Source organism: Pelophylax lessonae (assembly GCF_965119305.1).
Source record: "Pelophylax lessonae genome assembly, chromosome: 8".
In the NCBI taxonomy this organism is placed as follows: domain Eukaryota; kingdom Metazoa; phylum Chordata; class Amphibia; order Anura; family Ranidae; genus Pelophylax; species Pelophylax lessonae.
In genome coordinates this window covers 253,086,408-253,111,751 of record NC_138775.1, presented here as the reverse complement: position 1 = coordinate 253,111,751, position 25,344 = coordinate 253,086,408, and the positions used below count along the sequence as shown (strand labels likewise).

Genomic DNA, 25,344 nt, shown 5'->3' with positions numbered 1-25,344 from the left:
TACAGTGTTACCATAGTAACATTGTAATATGCTGGATCAGGATTTTTTTTAATTACACATTATGATTGCTTATACCAGTTAATTTCACTGTTATAAGCAACAATCTTTACTGAATGAAATCGATTCATTCAGTGTTTACTATTGTAGTTAGCTGTGATTGACCACAGCTAATCACGTGGTACAGATGGGCTGTGTTTGGCTTTGACTGTACCATGTAATCACTGTGAACAATCCCAGAGATCAACACAATTGTACACAATGAATTGCATGAATGAAAGCCATCCATTGTGTATAATTATGTGATCTGCAGTGATGCAGTGGTTGGTCACAATGACACAGTGTTTACAAGGTACCTGCAGGAGTCGGTACACTGATCGGTCTGGTGACCGATCGCGCCGCAGTCATATGATCTCCACCCGGGACAGTGAACTGTTTAGGTATGAATGGCACCCCCCCCCCCCCCATACTAAAGATCAGCGCATTTCTCTGCATATCTTGAAAGCGCGGGATTTTGCGAGTGTTCTCAACACGCATAAATGTAAACCAAGGCCCAAGGGTATCACTAAAAGCTTTCCATATAGAAACAAAGAAAGATGGAATATTAGAACACAACACCTAATAGGTCAACATTTAAAAAAAACCAAAAAACTTCCTATTTCAAAAATAGGGTTTTAGTTATTACATGCAAAAAATAGAAGGACAAACCCCAAAAAATTCTTCAAATATATTAATAGTAAAAAGGTCAGGTCTGAGCATGTAGGCCCTTTACAAAATAATCAGGACTGACTGGAGACAAAGAGAAGGCAAATTTATTAAATACTTTCTTCAGCTCTGTCTATACAAAGTAGCATGGGTGAGCTCGTGACCATAATGAGGACGGTATTGGCACAGTCCCAAATGATCCACAATGGCTCATAATTGATATGGTCCAGAAATTTTTAGACAGAATAAGGGTGGATAAAGCACCTGGACCAGATGGCATCCACCCACACATCCTAAAAGAATTGAGCGCTGTAATTTCTAAGCCTTTGTTTCCAATTTTTAGGGACTCGTTAAGGACTGGAATAGTACCACTGGATTGGCGTAGGGCCAATGTGGTGCCTATATTTAAAAAGGGATCAAAGTCTTTACCAAGTGACTATAGACCTGTTAGTTTAAATTCTATAGTCGGGAAGATATTGGAGAGTTTAATAGATGAGTTCTTGCTGGAAAAAAATATTCTAAACAACAGACAGCATGGATTCGTGAAAGACAGAAGTTGCCAGACATACCTGATTTCTTTTGATGAAGAGTTAAATAAAACCTTGGATAGAGGGATGGCTGTGGACATGGTATACTTGGATTTTGCAAAAGTGTTTGACACAGTTCCCCACACACGGCTAATGTGTAAGGTAAAGTCTACAGGCTTGAAAAGATCAGTTTGTAAATGAAAAGAAAACTAGATAAAAATAATTCAGAGAGTAGTAGTTAATGATTCTTACTCTGAATGGTCTAAGGTTATCAGTGGTGTACCCCAAGGTTCAGTGTTGGGATCCTTACTTTTTAATATCTTTATAAATGATATAGGGTCTGGGATTAAAATTATAATTTCAGTCTTTGCAGGTGACACCAAGCTTTGCAGTGGAATAACTTCTTTACCGGATGTCTCCAACTTACAAGCTGACCACAATGCACCATTTCATTGGGCAGCCATGTGGCAAATGAGGTTTAATGTTGATAAATGTAAAGTTTTGCACTCGGGCACTAAGAATACGCATGCATCATACATACTAGGGGGAGTAGAACTGGGGGAATCCATAGCAGAGAAGGATTTGGATGTTCTGGTAGATCATAAGATTAATAATAACATGCAATGCCAAGCTGTGGTTTCCAAAGCAAGCAAAGTCCTTTCTTGTATTAACAGAGGCATGGACTCCAGAGAGAGAGATATCATTTTGCCCCTGTACAAATCATTAGCAAGACCTCATCTGGAATATGCAGTTCAGTTTTGGGCATCAGTTCTTAAAAAGTATATAGGGGAACTGGAGAAAGTGCAGAGAAGGGCAACCAAACTGATAAGAGGCATGGAGGAGCTCAACTATGGGGAAAGATTAGAGGAACTGAATTTATTCTCTCTTGAGAATAGGAGAATAAGGGGGGATATGATCAACATGGATAAATACATAAGGGGTCCATATAGTGAACTTGGTGTTGAGACGTTCACTTTAAAGTCATCACAGAGGACAAGGGGGCACTCTTTATGTCTAGAGGAAAACAGATTTCGTCTCCTAATACGGAAAGGTTTCTTCACCGTAAGAGCTATGAAAATGTGGAATAGACTCCCTTCAGAGGTGGTTCTGGCCAGCTCAGTAGATTGCTTTAAAATAGGCCTGGATTCTTTCCTAGGTGTACAAAATATAAATGGGTACTAATATTTAAGGGTAAAGTTGATCCAGGGAATATCCGATTGCCTCTCGGGGGATCAGGAAAGAATTTGCTTCCCCTGCTGTAGCAAATTGGATCATGCTTTCCTGGGGTTTTTCCGCCTTCCTCTGGATCAACTTCGGGTATAGGATTGTGTACATGGGATTGTATGGTTGGGTTTTCTTAACTTTTTTTTTGTTTTTTTTTTATTGGTTGAGCCAGATGGACTTGGGTCCTTTTTCAACCTGACTAATTATGTAACTATGGTTAATGACACAACAGGACAACTATTGTTTCAATTTTATTCAAGTAGATCTACATGTATCACAAAATACTATTCATTGAATAAACTATATTATGTTTCACCATTGCACCTTACAAAACAGCCGCTAGACTCTCCTGGAACCTGGTGTTGGGTGCTCCAAAATCTGGCCAGTTGCTGTCTTCCCTTCCACATGTAGTGCCCACCCAGCTAGGCTGTTAGGTAAATTTAGTTATTGGCTCCTCCTTAGTAAGTGGAGTGGTTATTAATACTCAGTTAGATTCTTAAGACAATTTCGTTTTTGGCTCCACTGTAGTCAGTGGAGTGGTCGTTGATTGTTTGGTCTGCTCAGGACTTCTAGGCTGAGAGTTTGGCTGCTTTCCCTGCCTCTGGAAGAAGCTAGTAGAGCATAGGGATGGAGTTTCTTTTGATCAGCTGAATATTTTTCATGCTCTGGCCGATCCCTGGAATGGAGCATCCAGAAGGAGACTGGGAAGGTAATAAATGGGCAGGAGACCTGGGCAGATTGTTCGTTCCTCATCAGGGAGAGCCTGCTGCCTTAGGAGAAGGATCATTAAGGCCCCTTATGAGCGAGTTTGGGGTGGAGGAGCTTGACTGGCCTCCACAGAGTCCTGACCTCAACCCAATAGAACACCTTTGGGATGAATTCGAGTGGAGACTGAGATAAGACAAATACGCTTCTGGAAGAATGATCAAACATTCCCATAGACACACTCCTAAACCTTGTGGACAGCCTTCCCAGAAGAGTTGAAGCTGTTATAGCTGCAAAGGGTAGGCCAACTCAATATTGAACCCTATGGACTAAGATTGGGATGCCATTAAAGCACATTCATGTATGTGTAAATGCTCACTGAGACCTAACTACAGCATGGGAGGTAAATAAACAACAGAGGCTGCTTCAGTTGGATCTCGGTAAGTATACATCTAGAGGGAGAAAGGAAGGTAGGGAGATCTGAGGGGGCTACCTTTGCTGGCTGTACATCATTTGCCCTTAAAGGATTAGTTAACCCTTTAAGAAAGAAAAAATGAACAGGTGAACAACACCCTGCCCACCCACTCCCCACTGTACAGTACTTACATCTGTGAGCGATGAGCTGTCAGTGCCCACACATCCGCTGTAGCAGTCCAGAGATCTGAAATCCCTGTGTGGCCCCTGGTCCTAAACTAGGGCTACAATGTAAATGTAGTTTTTGGCTGGGCTGTAGACAGCTCAGACTGATTGGATAGTTTATATGGGGCCTTTCACTAAGCACAATTGGGTTGTGCATTTCTCACTGTCGCCAGTAGGCGTCACTGGTACCTCAGGCCATAGTATGAAATTGTACAACTAGAGTTATAAATATTTATATTTTTTCTAAAGCCAGCCCAGTAGGAGGTTCATGGCCACTGGTGCATTCTGGAAGAGAATATATATATATATTTGGGGTGGGCCATGTGCTCGCTCTCTTGCCTCAGGCTGAGGCCTGAGGAGGTGCTGCTGAAGTGAGCTCTGCGGGTTGGGCTAGAAGTCTGTCTGGAACCTACTAATGCAGAGGTGGTCCTGAGGCTGTCTTGCCTGGTGTAGAAGAAGCCAAGCTGAGCCCTCTTATGTAACATATGGTGAATAAAAATCTTCTAAATACATACTACCAGAAAATGCTGCTCCAAGCGCCCACAAAATATGGCCACCTGACCGTATACCTAGGCGTCTGGTTACATAGTTGAATGGAAGGACAGACCTGTTGATTGACAAGAAATTTGCACTAGGAGCTTTTTCGGAGGCTGCACACCAGTGGTGGCTGGTGCATCGGGGGAGCCGCCCCCACTATCCAATGCGTCCGGCCCCCTAATTTACATGCAGGGCGCCGGATGCATTGAGTTCAATGGGGCTTTTTTTTTTTAACCATGTGATTAGAGCCAGAGGCTCTAATAGGCTAAAAAAAAAAAAGGGTGGGCTCACCCAGTTGTGTGAAAATAGCAAATGAATATTCGCTATTGTCACATGGATCCTCCTCCTGGCCAATCAGGAAGCAGGTCCGAAAGGAGAAGCCATGCCATTGGGCATGGAGGAGGAGGGAGGAGACGCAGAAGGCTGAGGGGGAAGAAGCCAAAGCCGCCGTTTGCTGCTGTACATGTCCAGATGTCAAGGCAGGATGAGTGAGCTGGGGGGGTCCTGCTGTGGTGAGTGAGCCGGGGGGGGCGGGGTCCTGCTGTGGTGAGTGAGCTGGGGGGGGCGGGTCCTGCTGTGGTCCTGGGGGGGTATGGTGTGCAGCCTGGTGTGGTCCGGGGGGGGGGGGGAAGGTGTATGGTGCGGTCCATCTGCCGCCCCTCCCCGGCCCATGGAGCACCAGCTGCCACTGCTGCACACCCCAATAGACATTAAAGAAAAACAACAGAACATTTCCCCAGGGTTTTTTTTTTTTTTAGACCTGTTGGTTGGGCACCTCTGCCTGAATGTTGTTCCCCTAAGCCACCCCAATGTAAGTCATGTGACTGTGTGCCTAGGCATTTTGTCGTACTGCTGAATGTCAGGGTAGCCTGGAACATATTTTTGCAGGGCTCAACAGTGCAAGGATTTTTTAATATTATTTTTTACTGCACATGAAAAGACAAGGAGATCAGGAAGGCGAAGAGTCATTTGGTTACATATCAGTCTAACCCTTATCATAACACACAAAAGGCTCCGACTTGAGATCACATAGAAAAAACTGCTGCAATCATTTACGAGTGCTAAACAGTGAACAAAGACTAGGTGACTGATCGCTGTATGAAGTGTCCTAATAGGTCGCTTTAATATTCCAGTTTCCTGCTTTGTCTTTCCCTTCCAGCCACCATGTTGTCATGGCTCCTTTTCCCTGAAAAGATTTAAGAAAACGCATGCATTAGAAATTTGAATACAATCCGTGACAACGTATAAATTAACTTCTATGATATGTCTGTACTTCTTCTGCTGATAGGGGCAAAAATGTGCAGCCAATCACAACTCTGCATTTTGTGAGCATTGTGTCAATGCACGCATTTGTTGGTGTTGAATTGGCTGGCAGTGTAGCTCAACACAATAAAAATGTATTAAGAGATTAAAAATGTAGATGCGCTAACTCCACCAATATGTGACCAAAGTTTTACCTAGGGAGGGATACCTCCCTGCAATCTTCTGGGACATGTCACAGGTCCCAGAAGATTGCCCGGGCACTAAGAAGGCACTTCTGGCTGTGAACCTGCATGCTGTCACAGTCGGGTGCCCACACTTGTAATGTTGGCGCCGCCGGAAGAGGAAAGGAACCAAGGCTCCCACCAGCTGGATCGTGGGATAGGTGAGTGTGTGTTTATTAAAAATCAGCAGCTATACCTTTTGTAGCTGATGACTTTTAATAAACACAAAAATGTCTGGAACTCCGCATTAAAGTGATATTAAAGGTAATGTTTTTTTTTTTTGGTTTTGTTTTTTTTTATTTTTATTTTTTTAATAATGTTATATTTACCTGATAAACCTGATCCTCCTCTTCTCTGGTCCCCCGATGGTGCTCTTGGCTCCTCCTCTTCTCTGAGTGCCACTATAGCAAGCCACTTGCCATAGTTGCATGCGCGTGCTCGCTCATGAGCCCTGCTCTGTGTGTTTCCAGAGACATAAAACACACAGAGTGGGGCTCAGCCCTGCCCCCGTTCCCTCCTCACTGGGTGTGATTGACAGCAGTGGGAGCCAATGAGCTCCCGCTGCTGTCTCTCAGTCAATGAGGCACAGACCCAGGTAAAAAAACTTCAGGCTTTAGAACCACTTTAAGCCACAGAGAGCAAGGATCCCACTCTGCAGCTGCTGACAGAGGACAGGCCTTTCCACATAGGGATCTTTCCCATAAATCTTTGCTCTGAGCCAGAGGCCACGTTCGTTTTTGTCCTCCTCCTAAGGACCAGAATGGTTGCAGTCTTACCTTGGATGAAGTGTCCACGATCGAGGTCTGGTTGTTCGACAAGCTGTGCCCCGAAAGACTTATGGAGTCTCCAGCAGTCCCCAGATATTAGTGGGGTGGAGAAGGATGAAGGATTCAGTGCCATATGGAGTCTCCAGCAATCCCTAGCTATTAGCAGGGTGGAGAAGGGCGATAGATGTGGTGCCATGAAGAGCTTAAGCTTAGCCATTGGCAGGCAGAGCGGCAGTGCGGCCTAAGAGTCTTGCTATTAGCAGATAGACATAAATGCCCTGGGCCCATGTAGCAGTGTCTTCTGGAAACAGGCATGGTCGTGGGGGATGCCGTGTGCGGTGATGTATACTTTTATTTTACATATTCCATGGCAGCAGGTGTGTGTGTTTGTCTGTTTTTCTTCCCTGGCTCTAGTGTCTTCCAGCCTATGGTGGCTGGAGCGCATTTACGTTCCAAGCCGCCGCTCTCTCTTCTGGCCTGGCGTCCCTGGGTTACTTCTACCCAGGGACTCAGCGCATGCACACTGTGGGCAGCGGTGGTGTCATTACAGTGGAGAAATTCAATCAGCGGTCAGTACTGTTTATTTAGGGATTTCTCTGTGGGCAGCTTGCAGCCGTTTCCCTAAATGCTGTGTGCAATCATCACAGGTATATGCTATGCAATAACACCCTTGTGTGCTGCCTGTGTGTTATCCTGATGGTTCTATCACCTGTGCAGGTTAGCTGTGTTTGCAGTTTCCACTCTACAAATGTATCACTGCCATTCCCTTTGTGGCCATCCCTTGTGTAGCGGGGATGAGAAGGTGTGTTTTACCCTTTTATTCTCGCTTGCCTGGGCATTCCTTTTGGGTTTTTAACCCTTTTCCTTTCTACCCTATTTTGTTTTCTTTTTAGGTTTTTAAGTCCTTCTAGGTCAGATTGACAATACACGGCAAGAGATGATAAAGACCTCATTAGGTCACTACATCAACATTCTTCTTCCAGATTTATTGAACATTGGTCACTGTCAAGGTCAAGCCTTCTAAATCCTCCTTTAGGCACCACATCCACTGCCGTGTCGGTCTCTCCAAGGAATGAGCCTGCTGGCGGAGGGCAAGTCTCTGTGTGAGTCATACTAAGCCCAGGCGGTTGGAAAAGGGGATTGTGATTTCCAGCAAATGGAATGTCTGGTGAGACGCGTAGTGCAAAAAACCCTTAAAGAGTGGGGTACAAGCCACACGCAAAGTCCAACAGTCGTTACGGCGTACTCTCCCACTAGGGAAGGGCAGGAAGAACTGGAACCGTCCTAACCAAGCCATTCATCTATGAAGACCTCAGAAAGTGAGGCAGAGCGAGATGAGTCCCTTTGCCTTTGTGACATTCTTGGTCAAGACAATGAAGAGGGCGTTTACATGAGTGAGAACCTATAGAGTCTCCTGCAAAGCAAGAGAAAGTTCTTTAAGCACCTCTGGAGAGAGCGTTCTAATTTCCCATTCCTAACGGAAATAAGGGACATAATTTTGCATGAGTGGAGCAAGGTCGTGAGATATACCTCCCTTCTGAGGAAGATGTCCAAGCTCTATCCATTCAGAGATAAGGATGTGAAGCATCTAAAGGCTGCCTCTCTAGTTGTTGAGGCCTCAATGAGGCAAGCAAGCATGTCACTCTTTCTTGGAAGATGCAGTGAATGGCCTGAAATCAGCCTGGGCTCTTGTGGCCATGTTTAAAGTAATTGAAACCAAAAGACAATTTTAAAGAGCAAAGGGCTATATCGGTGCTGGATCAACCGCCTTGAGACAGAAATCAAACAAAAGTTGTAATTGGTGAGCCCCTCCAGCCCATGGAGTCTGCACTCACAGCAACCAAGCAAGGTTGCTGTGAGTGCAGACTCCATGGGCTGGAGGGGCTCACCAATACATTTCAAGGGTCGCTAGTATGGCTTACCCTTTGAGTTCCATTACAGCAGGCTTCTCAGACTTTTTACACAATTCCCTGCAGAGGGACGTCGTCTGAAGGCTGTGTATGAATCAAAAAGGAAGGGTTTTAAATGTTTGGTGCCCTATGGTTCAATGCCCCAGCCTCTCTGCATGCCTCCATCCCGACTACGGTGGAATATATATATATATATATATTTTCGTTCTTTTTTCTTCTTTTTTCTTGTTTAAAGCCCTGTGGGTGTTTTTGAAATCTAATCCTTGTCGTAAACAAACAGTACCTACTGATTTTTCAGGAGAAGGTTCTGAGACAAGTGTGGTTTGATGTAAATTGGTTTGCGATTCAGCTACCCTGCAAGCATCTATAGGTGGCTTCCGCTCCTCTATCTATGGGACCATCCTTAATTTTATAATAATATTGTGAATCCTCTACACCTACCCTTCCCTGAAGAAGCCGAATAGGCAAAATACATTGGACACCCTTACCTCGCGCCACTATAGGTCATTCTTTTATGTACCTGTATGGGGCGGGGTGTGGGTAGGGTATATTGGGAGGTTCACATATGTTTTGTGTCTTTATCTGTTTAGTATTGTCTGTTTACTGTACCTGCTGTATAGTATTTTAGTTGATGTATTCTAATTAAAGTTTTTTCAATTTTTACAACTTTTGTTTGATTTCTGTCTCAAGGCGGTTGATCCAGCACCGATATAGCCCTTTGCTCTTTAAAATTGTCTTTTGATTACTCTTTTGGGGTGATGGTGCAGGAATGTGATTGTGTGGACCTTTAAAACTTTTTGTCAAAGTAATTGAAACGTGGAAGGAGAATGTGGACACAGTATTTAAGAATGTTTTCAGAAACTTGGTAGTTCAGGAGCTGGAGCTGGTGTCGGTTTCCATGGTGAGGCTCCAATTGACATCATCTGCATAGTGGCATGGGTTTTTTTCCTGTCAGTTACAGCAAAGTGAGTGCGATGGCTGGGGCCTGGGCTTACTGATCCAGCCTCTAACAGGCCTAGTGTAAGATCCCTTTTGAGGGAGACTCATCTTTTGGCAAGCTGGTCAGCACCGTAACTAGGGCCACAGTTGGCAAGTTGAGTCTTGTCTCAAGACTGGTGTCTGCTAGGCCGCAAGATAACACAGCCTAGAGGACAAAGTTCAGAGCGTGCGAGGGTCGCATGTTTTTTTTTTTTACAGACCAGGTCTGGATTTTCGGAAAAGCTGTTGAAGAGGCCAGATATACCCTCAGAAGTATGCTAAAAGCTTGACCTTGGGTATCCAAGAAGCTACTGAGTTTGAGCCTCAGACTATTGGAATGTCAGAGCGGTCTTTTCACATGGTCCTTCAGAAGTCCTCTTCATCAGATTTTGCCTCACTCTGAGGTAATATGAAGCATATACTCTTGTATTACGTAAAGTCACTGGTGTCGCAAAGTGCTGCTGTGCCAGTCCCAGGATGCGAGAGATTTCAGGGCATGTGCTTGCTTCTCTTTATGGTCATGAAGAGGAGCGGCTAGCAGAGGCAGATTTTAGACCTCGGGCACCAAAACCAATTTTCATCAACAGAAGAAGTTCAAGATGGAAACATTGTCCCTGATTCATAGGGGGTCCAGCCAGGGGACTGGCTCATTTCCAATAGACCTAAAGATGCTTACTTTTATGTGCCCATTGTAGAAGACTTCCACAAGTTCCTTCGGTTTGCCGTAGGTCAAGACCATCTCCAGCTTGTTTGTCCACCATTTGGGCTTACAACATCACCCTGTGTGTTTTAACGATCTTATTGGTCTTTATCAAAGCAAGGAGCATACACCTGCATAGTTACCTGGATGTTCTTCTCCTACTGTCCCAAGACAGAGGACAGCTGCTCCTCAAAATTCAGCTGGCGGCTGATTCTGGAAAAGAGACACCTGGAGCCCACTCTGTCTCATGTGTGCCTCGGGGCTCAGTTCAAAATAATCAAGAGGACCATTGCTTTGTCTCTGGATCCCGGGGGGCTTGCTGCCTGTCGGGGATAGCTCAAGGAAAGCGGGGCTGTCAATTTCACAAGATTGTGTTGAACATTCTGAAACTACTGGCAGCCTTTTGCAGCCTACAGGCCTTTCACCATATAACGAAGGGAGCGTCAGTGCTCTTAGGCTAGTCATCACTAGGGCGGTCTCCTACATTAAAAGACGAGGGGGGACTCACAGCCTGCTCTCGATTACAGGAAGTGGAGCCAATTATGTCTTGGGCTCAGAAAAATCGAGCCTACATCTTAGAGGCTTATTTACCCAGAGTCCAGAATATTCTAACAGACTTTCTTTCCAGAGTCCAGTTGGACAACATGGAATGGTCTCTACAAGTGGAAATGCAGCAGGTCCTGTGCATTTCTTCAAGTCCTGGTCATCCTCGGGTTACTATAAAAACCCTGACCAGAAGTTGTGGAGGTAGTGGCAGTGATGACTTATTGGCCAATTAGGCCATGGCTCCCCCTGCTAGCACTGTTCATTGTTCAACTACTGGAACCCAGTGCCCCTTCTCATCAGGCAAGACCTTTTGTCACTGGGTGGAATTCTATATCCATGTCCAACACGGTTACGTCTGATGGGCTGGTTCTTGAGATTGGAGGTCCTCGGCTGCTCCCCCTGAGTCATCTCTCTCTCTCTTGAATGCTAGGAGAGTGAACACAAACAAAGTTTACGGGAGAATCTGGTCAAAGTTTGTGCAATACATGTCTGCTGCTGACAGATCATGTACTGATCTAAAAGTTCTAAGTATTCTGGGCTTCCTCCAATCAGATTTAGATCTGCCTCTATTGATCAGCTCCTTCAGAAAACAAGTGTCAGCTTTATCGGCCTTCATAGATGTTTCCAGGTCTAGACATCTTTTCCTTTCAAACAATTCTTCAAGGGAGCAACTAGGTTCAGACCTCAGAGTAAGTGGAGCTTTTCCAAATGGAATCTTCCTCTTGTTCTGAACTCCCTCTTGGGAATTGGAGCTGAGTGTTCTATGGCTGCCTCCGTTAAAGGCCTCTCTTTCTTGCTCGCCTTTCTCCTGGCTATCACGTCAGCATAAAAAGCCTTAGAGATTGATTCACTGGTCATGGACAACTTTTCTTAATGTTCTTCCAGTTCGAGCAGTGCTTTTACCAATGCTTGACTCAATTCACAGGGGTACATCAGTCTTTTTTGGGAACCAAGGAATTGTTCTGCTAACCTTTGGAGTAGTAACTTGCACCCTTTAGATGTGGGGAGGTCGAGCTGTGGCTTAGTTGGTTAAAGCGCATGTCTAGTAAACAGGGAATCCTGAGTTTGACTCTCAGCAGTGCCTTCCTTTGGTTCTGGGAATCTCTAGGATATTGTGAAGTTAAATCTACAAGCTACAGCATCCTTCAGGCTTCAGAATGCCTGTTCATTCTTTTTTACCACAAAGGACATTGGGAAAAGTGCCTTATCTAAAACGATTGTAGCATGAATTGTCTGGACCATTCAACAGGCTCACAGGGCCAAGGGCTTGGCTCCTTGGGCATGGTGACCGCTCACTCACCCAGGAGTGTTTCCACATCCTAGGCGGCTTTGCAGCATGTGGTTCCCAATGTAATCAATAGGACGGCCTTGTGGTCCCTGATCAATACATTTATGGCTCTTTATTGTATAGAGCCGGCCTCTTTATCTTCTGTTAATTTTTGGTTTACAAATCCTGTTAGTTGTCAGTGTCAATTAAACCCTTTTCTTTTGTTCTGTAATTGCCCACCCGAGCGTGTATGGCTAGTTATTTCCCATACGTATGCTGCCATGGAGTCTGTCAGGAAAACTGAAAATGTCCTAATAAATACTTACCGTCATTTTCCTGAAGGATTCCATGGCAGCAAGAGTTACCTCTCAGAGTCGTAAGTAGGCTAGTTACGGAATGCGACCCCTGGCTCAGAGAAAAGATTTATGGGAATGGGGTCCAATATTGATCAGGGACCACAAGGGCGGCCTTGTGATCCCTGATCAATACATTTATGGCTCTTTATTGTGTAGAGCCAGCCTCTTTATCTTCTGTTAATTTTTGGTTTACAAATCCTGTTAGTTGACAGTGTCAATTAAACCCTTTTCTTTTGTTCTGTAATTGCCCACCCGAGCATGTATGGCTAGTTATTTCCCATACGTATGCTGCCATGGAGTCTGTCAGGAAAACGGAAAATGTCCTAATAAATACTTACCGTCATTTTCCTGAAGGATTCCATGGCAGCAAGAGTTACCTCTCAGAGTCATGAGTAGGCTAGTTACGGAATGCGACCCCTGGCTCAGAGCAAAGATTTATGGGAATGGGGTCCAATATGGGAGGAGTGGAGGCGCAGTTAACCCATACATATGCTGCCATGGAGTCCATCAGGAAAGGACAATTATGGTTAGTATTTGATAGGAAATGTTTAGTTTTTTCATTCGTTAAAAAAACAGATCGGATGAAAAACGGATGAAAAACTGATGTTGACTGAAAAAAAAAACGATGACAAAAAAACCTTGACTGAACTGATGAAAGGGGCCTAATGCTGAATGTCATATGTCAAATTACAGTTTGGGTCTTGCTTGCATCCATTTGCAACATGATGTAAGGCAGAGATGTGGTGTGCAACAGCTGTGTCCTCCTTCCACAGCATGGCAATTGTTACTCCCTCTCCATGTGAGCAATTCCCATGGCTACTAATAATGGCTGTTAAGAACTATTACAGGGGTCCCACATGGTGACTGTGCATTTAGGAGGAATCGATACTTGCTGTCTTATTTACAGCTTAGTTCAAAAAGCAGCAGTTTACAATAACCCACAGCAATCAAATGTGTGCTTTCTTCAACTTACAACAGTTGGACAAATAAAAAATGATTTTGATTGCTATGAATTCTGACTTTTGCTTGTTGTTTTTTTTTTATCATACTATACAAAATCTGAAGTTAGATAAATATGGGTGCTGACATATTATTTTGAAAATGCAAGTCACCTACTTGTCAAACTGACCTTGAAGTGATAATAAACTCTGACTTACAAAAAAAAAAATGTGTGCAAGCCGGTATTCCTAATGTTTTGTCTCCATTGGCACTATGTGAACATCTGTCAAAGATCTTTTTGAATTATTTATACAAAACCCACATCTTTGTTTTTTTATGATATATATATATATTTTTATTTGGTTACAAAATCAATAAAAAAATTTGTTTACGCATTTATGGTGTCTTCTTTAGATTTTCTTTGGGAATTTATCATGCATTTAATATATATCGGACAATGTTGAATAATGCTTTATTTTAAAAAAAGTCCTTTACTATTTAAATAGGGAATAAATTACCAATAGATTTGCTAAAAACATACATGGCATATGTCTATTTGACATTCCATGCTATATCTTGGCTGAGAGGACTTCTTTAGCTTTTTTCATTCGTGTTTACGAAACTTCTTGACATGGTACAATGCTTCCGGGTCAACAAACATTTCCGGGAAAATATTTTCGGACATGCGTGATGAGGTTAAACTGAACGACCTCAACATCAACGTATAGAATATCGTTCTTTCGCAAACGAGACGACAGAATTTTTCGGGTTTTTCAAACGGTATTTTTCGTTCACAATATCGATATCGCTCATTGATGGCTGGACATTAACAAGTAGAATATCGGCCGATCGCTCGCTGAACAGAAATTTTTGTCCGATATTCTTATCGTGTATTCCGGCCATTACTCAAGAGAACCTTCTATTGCTCTCAGCCTCCTCCAAAATTCCACATTTCTTTTTTTTTCTTTGTTTGCTGCTGTGATCCGACTTCCTGTGAGTACTGAGAGGGTGGCCACTGTCTTGCTCACCCCCGACATGGACTATAGGCTATGAACTATAGACTATGGGATCTGTAGTATACGCAAAGTAGTATGATCGCAAATAACCCGCACTTTGTCCTCTCCTTATTTACTCCTATTCTGGTATTAGAATGAAGTATATGAGAAGATTATACTTTTAGCATTGTTTTTCTAATAAAACATGTTGATTTTAGATGGGGTAAGACAGCTGGACAGCTCCATGATTATTTTTCCTGGTAGATAATATAATTTAAAAATTTGGGAAAACAGAGCTTAGAGCAATAGCATAAACTGATGCAAATGGCGCCAAGATGTAAATTTGTATAATAACAATCAATACTCCCCTGACCCACTGAAATAAAGCATTTTATTATTGCAGTCAGGCACATATTGAATAAATATGGAAATCAATGTGCATAATGTTTCAGGATCCATGCACACTAGCGTTTTTTTTAAGCTCCTAGAAGCTGTTTTTACCATTTGTTTGCTCCTAGAAGCTAAATAGTGTTATATCCCTATGTGTCCATGCACACTACTTTTGGCTATTAGCATTTTTTTTTCAATGTCAAATTTTTTGGAGAGTTTTTCCAACAGAAAAAAGCCCCGAACTCTACTAAACGCTCCTAAATGCTGTTAACCACTTCAATACAGGGCACTTTCACCCCCTTCCTGCCCTGGCCAATTTTCAGCTTTGAGCGCTGTTGTACTTTGAATGACAATTGCGCAGTTATGCAAAGCTGTACCCAAGTTACATTTTTATCATTTTTTTCACACAAATAGAGCTTTCTTTCGGTGGTATTTAATCACTGCTGGGTTTTTTATTTTTTACTAAAAAAAAAAAAAGAAAAAAGACTGAAAAAGTCTTAGTTTCTGTCAGTAAATTTTGTAAATAGGTAATTTTTGTCCTTCACTGATGGTCAGCGATAGGCTGCACTGATGGGCACTGATGAAGTGGCACTGAAGGGCACTGATTAGGTGGCACTGATGAGGAGGCACTTCTATGCCGCACAGATGGGTACTGATAGGTGGCACTGATAGGCAGGACTGGTGGGTGGCACTGATGGGTGTCACTGATGGGCAGCCCATCAGAGTGCCCAAGTACCTATCTGCAGCCCATCACAGTACCCAAGTACCTATCAGCAGACCATCAAAGTACCTGAGTACTGTACATGTCTGCAGCCCATCAGAGTACCCAAGTACCTATCTGCAGCCCATCAGAGTACCCAAGTACCTATATGCAGCCCATCAGAGTACCCAAGTACCTATCTGCATCCCATCAGAGTACCTGAGTACCTATCTGCAGCCCACTAGAGTATCTGAGTACCTATCTGCGTTTTTAAATTCTTTATTCATTTAAGGACTCATATGGACTTTTTTTTTTTATATATTTTTTTTATATATATTTTTTATTTCTTTAATATTGAGCTCTCCATTTGTCTGATATTTATTTTGGATAGTGCTACACACTCATGTTTATAGTCTTGTTTGGATTATTTATTGCTTCATCATTTGTCTGATATTATTCACCTTGGATAGCGCTACACATATATGTCTACAGTTAGAAAACACCCCCTAGGCTCACACTTAACTCTTTGATCGCCCCTAGGTTAACCCCTTCCCTGCCAGTATCATTATTACAGTAACAGTGCATATTTTTAGCACTGATTACTGTAGTGATATCACTGGTCCCCTCAAAAGTGTCAAAAATGTCAGTTAGGGGTCCGATCTGTCTGCCGCAATGTCGCAGTCCCACTAAAGATCGTAAATCACCGCAATTACTAGTAAAAAAATAAATAAATAAATAAATAAAATTGGCATAAATCTTTCCCCTAGTTTGTAGACACGATACCTTTTGTGCAAATCAATCGAAATATGTTTATTGAGGCTTTTTTTTTTTTTTTCAAAAAATATGTAGCAGAATACAAATTGGGCGAAATTTATGAAAAAATAAATTTTTTCCATTTTTTTTATTGGGAATGTTATAAAGCAAAATGTGAAAATGTTTTTTTTTTTCAGAATTGTCGCTCTTTTTTTGTTTATAGTGCAAAAAATAAAAATCGCACAGATGATCAAATACCACCAAAAGAAAGCTCTATTTTTGGGAAAAAAAAGGACATACATTTTTTTTGGGTACAGCATCACACGACTGCGCATTTGTCCGTTTAAAATAATGCAGTGTCGAATCGCAAAGAATTGCCTGGTCATTAAGGGGGCAAATCCTTCCGGTCCAGAAGTGGTTAAAGATGACCAGACTACAGTATATATATATATATATACAGATTAATTTTCAATATCTGAGTGCAGCACTTCACCTGCTGCTTCTGCTCTGGTTACCACAAGAGATACGTCTATATCTGGAGTGTGACTCATACATTAACATGATACAAGACTGATCAGTCACTTCTGAAATTCCCAGTGTGTATCAGAGGGAGATGGGCATGAAGAGTCGGGGGTGTGGAATTGCTGACCTTGCAGTATAGCTATGCCTGTGTGTGCCGTGTATGATTCAAATTGGTAACAACTATAAAAGACTCCCAAGTATGTCGTTACTTTCCCTAGTAAAATGTCTTGGTCTACAATACAAGCAGTAAAAACTGGAGGAATGTCTTTGCCTATAGCACCCAGCCATTGCTTTCATTACTTCAATTATGCTTGATAAATAGTAGATTTAAGCCATTTACATGTGTAGCTATGTTTGCCCCCAATCCGAAATGTGATCCACAACAGATTGCTTTTTAGGAGGCACCTGACAGGCTGATCCTGGCAATATGTCATCTCCTCACAGCCCGTTTTAAGTCCTAAGCACTGTACTACAACTATGTGCATTACACAAGGTTGCAGCGTAGTTGGGGTTCAGTGCCATTTACATGAATATTTTTACTGCCTAGTGCAAGATATGTGTAGCGCTTAACAGAGATGTATAGTAACGAAGTAGAACTACTTAAGTACTGTACTTAAGTACCGAAATGCAGTATCTGTACTTTCCTAGAGTAGAATTTTTTTCTCCTACTTCTACTTTTACTTCACTACATTTTTTCGATGATTTCGATACTTCTACTCAAGTATTTTTTTTTTTTGTGCTGCATAGTTACTCGTTACTTTTAAAAAAATTACGACTGCCAGAACAGTAGATGGCAGGTTGCATAAAGCTCAAAAAAATGTGTATAATGTCATTTGTAAATCAGCGCATACGAAAATAAAGGCTGTGTATAATAAAAGCTGCTATACCAAATCTTTCCAATAAAAAGAAAATATGAAAAACAAATAAATGGTGCTACAGTGCTTAAAGTGCATCAAGAAACTACTAACAAACACAGGTTAATCATTTGAATAAATCATTTGAAATAATAAAAACAATATGATGTTCATACTTTTGACTTCTTTCTTTAATAACTACATAACACAGTACTTGTACTTCTACTTTCAGTACTTGAGTAGAATTTTTTTTTCAAAACTACTGGTACTTTTTACTTTTAGTACTTAAGTAGCAAATTTTTTGAAAAAACTACTTGCAATACTTAAGTAAAAAAAATGTTGAATACTTTAGTACTTCTACTTAAGTAACTTTTTCTGCGAGCACTTCCACTTCTACTCAAGTAATTTTTTGATCGAGCACTTGTACTTTTACTCAAGTAGAAATTTTGAGTACTTTATACAAGTCTGGCGCTTAACCCATAAATATATATCAGTAACAAATTCAACTCATATGTTCCAACAAGTGATATCCATCAAATCAATAGTGATCACCAATAAGTCCATAAAATAGTCCCAATACAATGAATATACACATGAAAATAAAACAAAAAAAAGCAAAAAAAAAACAAAAAGAATTTGTCCCTGCGACTAAGTGTCGCTAAATGTGAAAATCCCACTGCAGCAAGTTCCAATAAGTGGATGTTGTTCTCTATGGCAACTTGTAAAGCGAGTTTTAGTAAACAGGGCTGCTTACCAAATGTAGTTGGTCTTCCAAGTTAATGAACAGACCTGGGCTCACTTTAACCGCTTGCCGACCGCCGCACGACGATTTACGTCGGCGGTCAGCCCCTCACAGGCAAAGCGACGTAGGGCTACTTCGCTAGCCTGTGAGGGTCTAGGGAGCGAGCGCGTGACGCCGGAGGCGCGCTCCCGCTCCCGCACGGTCATGGACCCCCCCCGCGCGTGTACCCAATGTCCGTTGGTCACTCGCTATCGTCCGTTACACCGGAAGAAAGGCAGGCGGCTAATGTAAACACAGCCATCTGTCATTCTTCCCTGTGTAGGAATGGAGATCAAACGGTTCTGCTATGTAGGACCGTTGATCTCTGTTCTTACACATCAAGCCACGCCAATCACAGTTAGAAACACGCCCCTAGCACACACTTAACCCCTCCCTCTCAAAAAAAGTTAACCCCTTCACTGCCAGTGTTATTTTTACAGTAACAGTGCATATATATAGCACTGATTACTGTAGTAATGTCACTGGTAACCCCAAAAGTGTCAAAAATGTCAGTCAAGGGTCCAATCTGTCCGCCCCAATGTCGCAGTCCCGCAAAAAAAATCGCAGATCGCCGCCATTACGCGTTACAATAAAAACAACAAAAATCTTTCCCTTAGTTAGTAAACAATAACTTTTGCGCAAACCAATCAAAATACGCTTTTTGCAATTTTTTTTACCAAACATAGGTAGAATAAAACAAATTGGCCTAAAATGTTAAAAAATTTTGATTTTTACATTTTTTTGGGGGGAATTTCATGTAAAAAAATGTGAAAAATATTGTTATTTTTGCAAAATTGATGCTTTTTTTTGTTTATAGCGCGTGATCAAAAAATCGCACAGGTGATCAAATACCACCAAAAGAAAGCTCTGTTTGTAGGAAAAAAAAGACGCCAAATTCGTTTAGGTACAGCGTCGTACGACTGCGCAATTGTCCGTTAAAGTCACGCAGTGCCGAATCGCAAAATAGGCTCTGGTCAGGAAGGGGGTAAAATCTTCCAGGGCTTAAGTGGTTAAAGAAGATGGCAGGATCCACTCATTAGACTTCTCACCACTATGAGGGAGGAAGGCTCTCAATGGCTCTCAATGGCAGGTGTTCAGAAACCATATATGGCAGATATATGAAAGAAACACATAGTGTGATACCGCACATACTGCCTGCCAAACGCAACATGTTGTATACATTTTGTCGCACCATGACCGCTGCATTGTATACTGACATAGCCTCTGGCCATGTTAAGTTGTGGCTCAGGTGGTCAGGGAGCCGTAAAACCATGGCAGAACTATTTTTATTGCCCCTTGTCCACCAGTGTAAACAAGTTCTTATAGTGTTTTGTTTTGGATAGGGTAGGGAAGGGTTAAACCCCCTGTCAGTTTCTTTTTTGCTGTCTGTATACCATTAGTGAAATTTCCCTTCACTTCCTGTCCCAGGGATGCAACAGGAAGATAGAGGAAATCTCCCAAAGTGAGGGGAATCCTCTCTTGGACAGGTGTCCCCGTTGGAAGATTTCCCCTTACCTCTTGTTCTGGGGGCCACTCTAATATGTTGGACTTTCCTTCACACAATGATAATAGTCATCGGGACAAACAGAAGGGGGGGGGGGGGTCTCCCCAACTGCGACACAGACAGGAATAAAAATTTGAGGGAAGTGGAAGGATATTGCTGGACCTGTAAGATTACCTTACTGGTATTGTTATCTTACGGTATTGATGTTGGTGTAAATCATCTGGTTCCTGGGCAGGTGGCTTTTACACCCCAGAGAATCTCCACAGTCTCCTTGGTTTGTTGTGTAATGTAATTCAAAATGAAATAAAAGCACCACACCACTGCTGAGAGGTCCAGATACAACTTTATTCCATTACCAGTCAAGGGTACAATCTCAACGCGTTTTGGGGGTCCAAGCGCCCCCCTTATCAGGGCTCTGCCAAACAAACTGCTGATAAGGCCTGTGCTTGTAATTCACACTGGAAAAATACAATTGGAGTTCCAGTTCACTTCTGGTTTGTTCAGATTGTTGCCAGTCACACCCTGATGAAGGGGGTGCTTTGACTGCCGAAACGCATTGAATTGAAATTGGATAGAGGTTCTAACCCTTCCCCATGCTAAAAAAAAAAAATGGATTTGCCAAAAACCATAACTGTCCCACCAGACCAGGAAAATGTGGTTATTATCATATGGAAAGACATGTTTCTCTAATGTAACTCATCTTACCTTTACATCAACCGTTCCTCGACAGGTCAGAGTATAACCACCAATTTGTTTAAGGTGATCGGCAGCACTGGAACTGCACTGAATTTTTAAGGCTACAAAAAGGCATAAAAAATACATTTCAATGGAAAAAAATGTAAAGTTTGATCTTGTCACAACAGAAAAATATATATTTGTCTATTGAAGATTGATATTTCACACAGTGCTGGTACAAGGCCATCTAGCGCCCAGGGCGAACATTTCAAATTGCGCCCCCCCCCCCCAGGCCACATATGACTAATCATCTTACCTATACCTGTTAGCCACACCTGATCATTATACCTACATATAGAGTGCAGAAGTCAGGATTGGATAAATTAGAAAGTGCAAGGGTTGGGAACAATAAAAAGTGAGTGCAGGAGTCAGTAACGGGGTTATTTTTAAAATAATAAATTGGGACCTGCTTCTAGAGGAAAGTGCAGTGTGTGGCAAAAATTGGATGCGGCTTTCACTGTGCTGACTATTGGGTGTGGCAAGAGATGTAAGGGCAGGAACAGTGCAAGGGCTCAGTAGCAAATGACGCAGAGTTCAGCCTTTTATGATTGTGGAAGGGGGGCATTCAGAAGATCCAAAGGTTTTTAGGGTGGGGAGGGTCCACTTTAAAGTTCTTTTACTGTTTGTTCCGAATATCTACAATACTTTAGGGTGCATAAACTGGGGAGTGGTTCACCTAAAGAAATAATTACCTGAAAACCAAAAATGTAATATATTGTAGCTTACCAATTATTAAATGTGGTGGCTGCATTCGTTTTCTTTTTAGGCTTTTTTTCTACCGTTTGTCATCTGGTGCTCTGGCCAGTAGCACACCTGCTTTATTAGAGCGCTCCCACTCTGGATAAAGAAGCTCAGGCAGCACAGCAGACAGCAGTGCTGTCAGTCTGGGGGGAAGGGAGTGTTAGATGAACTAGCAGATTTAGATACACTAACAAATTGAACCCAAACTCCAGCTCCCACTTTATAATCATTAACTGTTACATTTTTTTTCTCTTAGTATAAAGGTTTTACTTAAATATATGCTGACCTTTGTAAGCACCCCTGCCAGTGGTAAATGGTTAGTCACATCTCTAACTGCAAGTGAGCTTGTTCTTTTGAAAAACAGACTTGCTCGCTGGATCACCAGATAAAAACAATTGGAAGAAAGAAAGCCTAAAAAAGGAAAACAAATGCAGCCTTCACAACTAAGAATTGGTAACCTGCAATATAATGTTTACTTGTGGGTTTAATGTCACTTTAATGTCTACTTTACACTTGTGACCCTGTTGCTGGTGACAGGTTTGCTAGTGAGAGCAGAGAATGTCACCACCTGACATTGCTACCATGCTGACAGAAAGTGTGGAATGTCCTTTGTCAGTATGGCTGGTGAGGAATTGATGCTGTAGGAACGGGTCAGTAGTTTCCCTGTCCTCTCCTCTTGCTGGCTAGTTGACACCAACACCAGGATCACAATGTGATTGTGACAAAATGTATTTTGAATTTGGTTTGCTAGGAGTGAAGTAATCCTGACAGTTTGATCTGTTACTACATTCCTGCTAGTTTCTAGACCAATTCAGAACATACATCCAGGGCCATCTTACTGAATGGGCACGCTGGGCAGTTGCCCGGGGGCCCCACCTGCCCAGCAACCCAGCCAAGCATTAGTCCTGATTCCCGTGTGCATCCTGCCACCAAACTTAACAGGTGGCAAGCGCCTCTCGGCCCTGGGCGGCTATCAGGCCACTTGGGCCGTGGAGGGGGAGCCCACAACTGCAGGAATGCCTGTCCACCTCCAAGGGAACCAACACACACAGGACAGTCAAGTCTGACTCCCGCCTGTGTGTGTGTTCACTGGACCCAGCTGAAGAACTTGGAAGCTGTTATTAGCCTGGCACTGCTGTACCAATAAATATCGCATTATCGATAATTTGTAATTTTATTCTCCTGGGTGATTGTGTAGGCGGGTTCCCATTGCACTGCATTGCCCGGGGGCCTATAATGCGATTAAGATGGCACTGCATACATCACTAGCCTATGGAAAGCAGGACCCACCACTCCACACCAGCACACCTCTGCTTCTTCTCACCTGTTTGAAGTGAGTGTGGGAAAGAGAATGAGGAGGTCCCACTATCGCACAGGGAGCTCTGATTCCCAACAGGGTATATGGCATTTGCAGCTTGCTGAAATAATGTGTTTCTACAGCTAGAAACTCCCAAGATTTCTCCCCAGCACTGCCCCAGTCTGTACATGAAGAGCTCTGTGCTTCAGGACAACTCCTCCATCTTTGCTGAGATCCTGGGGCTATCAAAGCAATTCTGCACATTTCATATGCTTGCACTGGGCTGTAATGTAGAGGCAGGGGATAAATGTAGCAGGACACACAGGAGGGAGATCAGGAGAACTGTCACTGCCATGTGCATGAAGAGCACAAAGGAAAGAAACTTACATAGCAACCAATTCTCACTGTGCTCCATCACCACTATATCCATCTTTGCTGCCTGCAGCTACAAGTGTCAGTCACAGAATGGAATGGAGTTATTTTACACTTTGTAGAATACTGAAACATCCCAGTATATTCCCACTATATGAATCCATTTTACTTTCACTTTCACATCTAGCAAAGTACAGGGCAAGTTTACAGCACAGCCAGGTACAGATTGGAAGGCAGACTAGATAGGGACTCACAGGTGCAGAAGACATCCATCCATCCATCCTGTCACATCTTCATTCTGCCATTTGTTGAGCTCTGATGTCTTCAGTGCTGGGCGGGAGCAATGATCGGGGCTGCAGAGAAGTGTCCTCTTCTTGCTCCGCCCCCTGCAGAGAAGCTCTTCCTGTGATAGCCCAGATGGAGCCGAACACAGTAAGGAACTAAAGCCCGGGAGAAAGCTTTCTTCTCTCTTCTGTAAAGGGAAGTGAGAGCCATTGTACAGAGGAGGCAGCCAACAGATAAGGGCGCATCCTTTAGTAGCAACAACAGAGGTTGCAGCATACAGTGGAGTGAAAGCCTACCTATTCTGTGAGTCTTCTTGCTGGCAACCCAGCGCCCCTCCCATACTCCGCCCAGGGCACCCGCCCCTCCCGCCCTCCCCTTGTACCGGCCCTGATTTCACATAAGGGTTGCTAGAAAGGTAAAGTGGTTGTAAACCCTTACATCTACCCAGAGAAGTGACTGGCCTCAGGCCATAATATAGCGCAGGAAGCTTTGTTAGTTAACCCAGTGACATTGCCTCTTCTGTTTTTGTGTTAAAGGTGCATTTGCATGTTGTTGGGGGGAGAAGACTAAGGCCTCTTAATGCCCATAGACATACATTATGTCCGTATATCATCCGCAAACGGATGGGATGATATGCGGACATACGGAGAAGATGAAACAAGTGTCATCCGTGTCCGTAAAAAAAAAAAAAAGGTGCCGGAACGGATAGCAATACGGTCCGCTCCGTGTGAAAGAGGCCTTAGGAAGGCAAAACTAAAATAGAATAAACTTCACCTTTACAGTGGTTGCGAATCCTTCTATATACCCAGTGAAGTCACTGTCCTCAGGTGATACACAGAGATTAAACAAATCCTCATACTGTACATACAGGTGCATCACATAAAATTAGAATATCATCAAAAAGTTAATTTATTTCAGTAATTCAGTTCAAAAAGTGAAACTCATATTTTACATAGATGTGTTACACACAGAGTGACATATCTCAAGCATTTCTTTCTTTTAATTTAGATGATTATGGCTTACAGCTAGTGAAAACCCAAAATCCAAAATTCAGTATCTCAGAAAAACAGAATATAACATAAGACCAATATGAAAAAAAAAAAAAAAAAAAAAGATTTTTATTATAGAAACATTGGCTTCCTGAAAAGTATGTCCATGTACAGTATAGTATGCACTCAATACTTGGTCGGGGCTCCTTTTTACATGAATTACTGCATCAATGCTGCGTTGCATGGAGGCGATCAGCCTGTGGCACTGCTGAGGTGTTATGGAAGCCCAATTTGCTTTGATAGCGGCCTTCAGCTTGTCTGCATTGTTGGGTCTGGTGTCTCTCATCTTCCTCTTGACAATACCCCACAGATTCTCTATGGGGTTTTGGTCAAGCAAGTTTGCTGGCCAATCAAAAACAGTGATACCATGATCATTAATCCAGGTATTGGTACTTTTGGCAGTGTGGGCAGGTGCCAAGTCCTGCTGGAAAATAAAATCAGCATCTCCATAAAGCTGGTCAGCAGAGGGAAGCATGAAGTGCTCTAGAATTTCCTGCTAGAGGGCTGCCCTGACTTTGGACTTGATAAAACACAGTGGACCAACACCAGCAGATGACATGGCTCCCCAAATCATCACTGACTGTGGAAACTTCACACTGGACCTCATGCAACTTGGATTCTGTGCCTCTCCACTCTTCCTCCAGACTCTGGGACCTTGATTTCCAAATTAAATGTAAAATTTTGCACAGACTGTAATGATTTGGGGAGTCATGTATTATGCTTGGTGTTGGTCCACTGTGTTTTATCAAGTCCAAGATGATATTCTATTTTTTTGAGATGCACCTGTAAGTTTTACCTGTTTATCTGCAGTCTTCTCTTCTCTACAGCCTTTCAAAGTTCAGAATTTATAAAGCTTGTCCGAGGTGTCAGAAAAAAGGGGGCGGGGAACTGAAATTACACTCTGCAGAGCCCAGTGAGGAGGAGTTCTGAGATCTGATTAGAAGGAAGGGACCCCCCCCCCCCGCCCTCCCAACACGTTCACACAGCACACAGGAACAGAGGTGAGGTGCTCCCTCCCCTGTCACCTTTGTACCTCTTGGTGTCAGGAAAACTTGTCAGAAGTGATTCATTCTGATAGCAGAGAA

General features: G+C 42.8%; 1 protein-coding gene across 1 annotated transcript in view; it reads right to left on the bottom strand.

Moving 5' to 3' along the window:
• Positions 1-5,373: 5,373 nt before the first annotated feature.
• The window catches only part of LOC309562286 (atrial natriuretic peptide receptor 2-like), an 89,062-nt gene continuing 69,091 nt past the window's right edge, over positions 5,374-25,344 (bottom strand). The window contains exons 18-19 of the mRNA XM_082266408.1: positions 20,486-20,577; positions 5,374-5,520 (exon numbers count right to left, since the gene is read on the bottom strand). Coding sequence (XP_082122534.1) covers positions 5,443-5,520; positions 20,486-20,577 — 170 coding nt within the window. The 3' untranslated portion in view covers positions 5,374-5,442. The remainder of the gene's footprint in view (positions 5,521-20,485; positions 20,578-25,344) is intronic.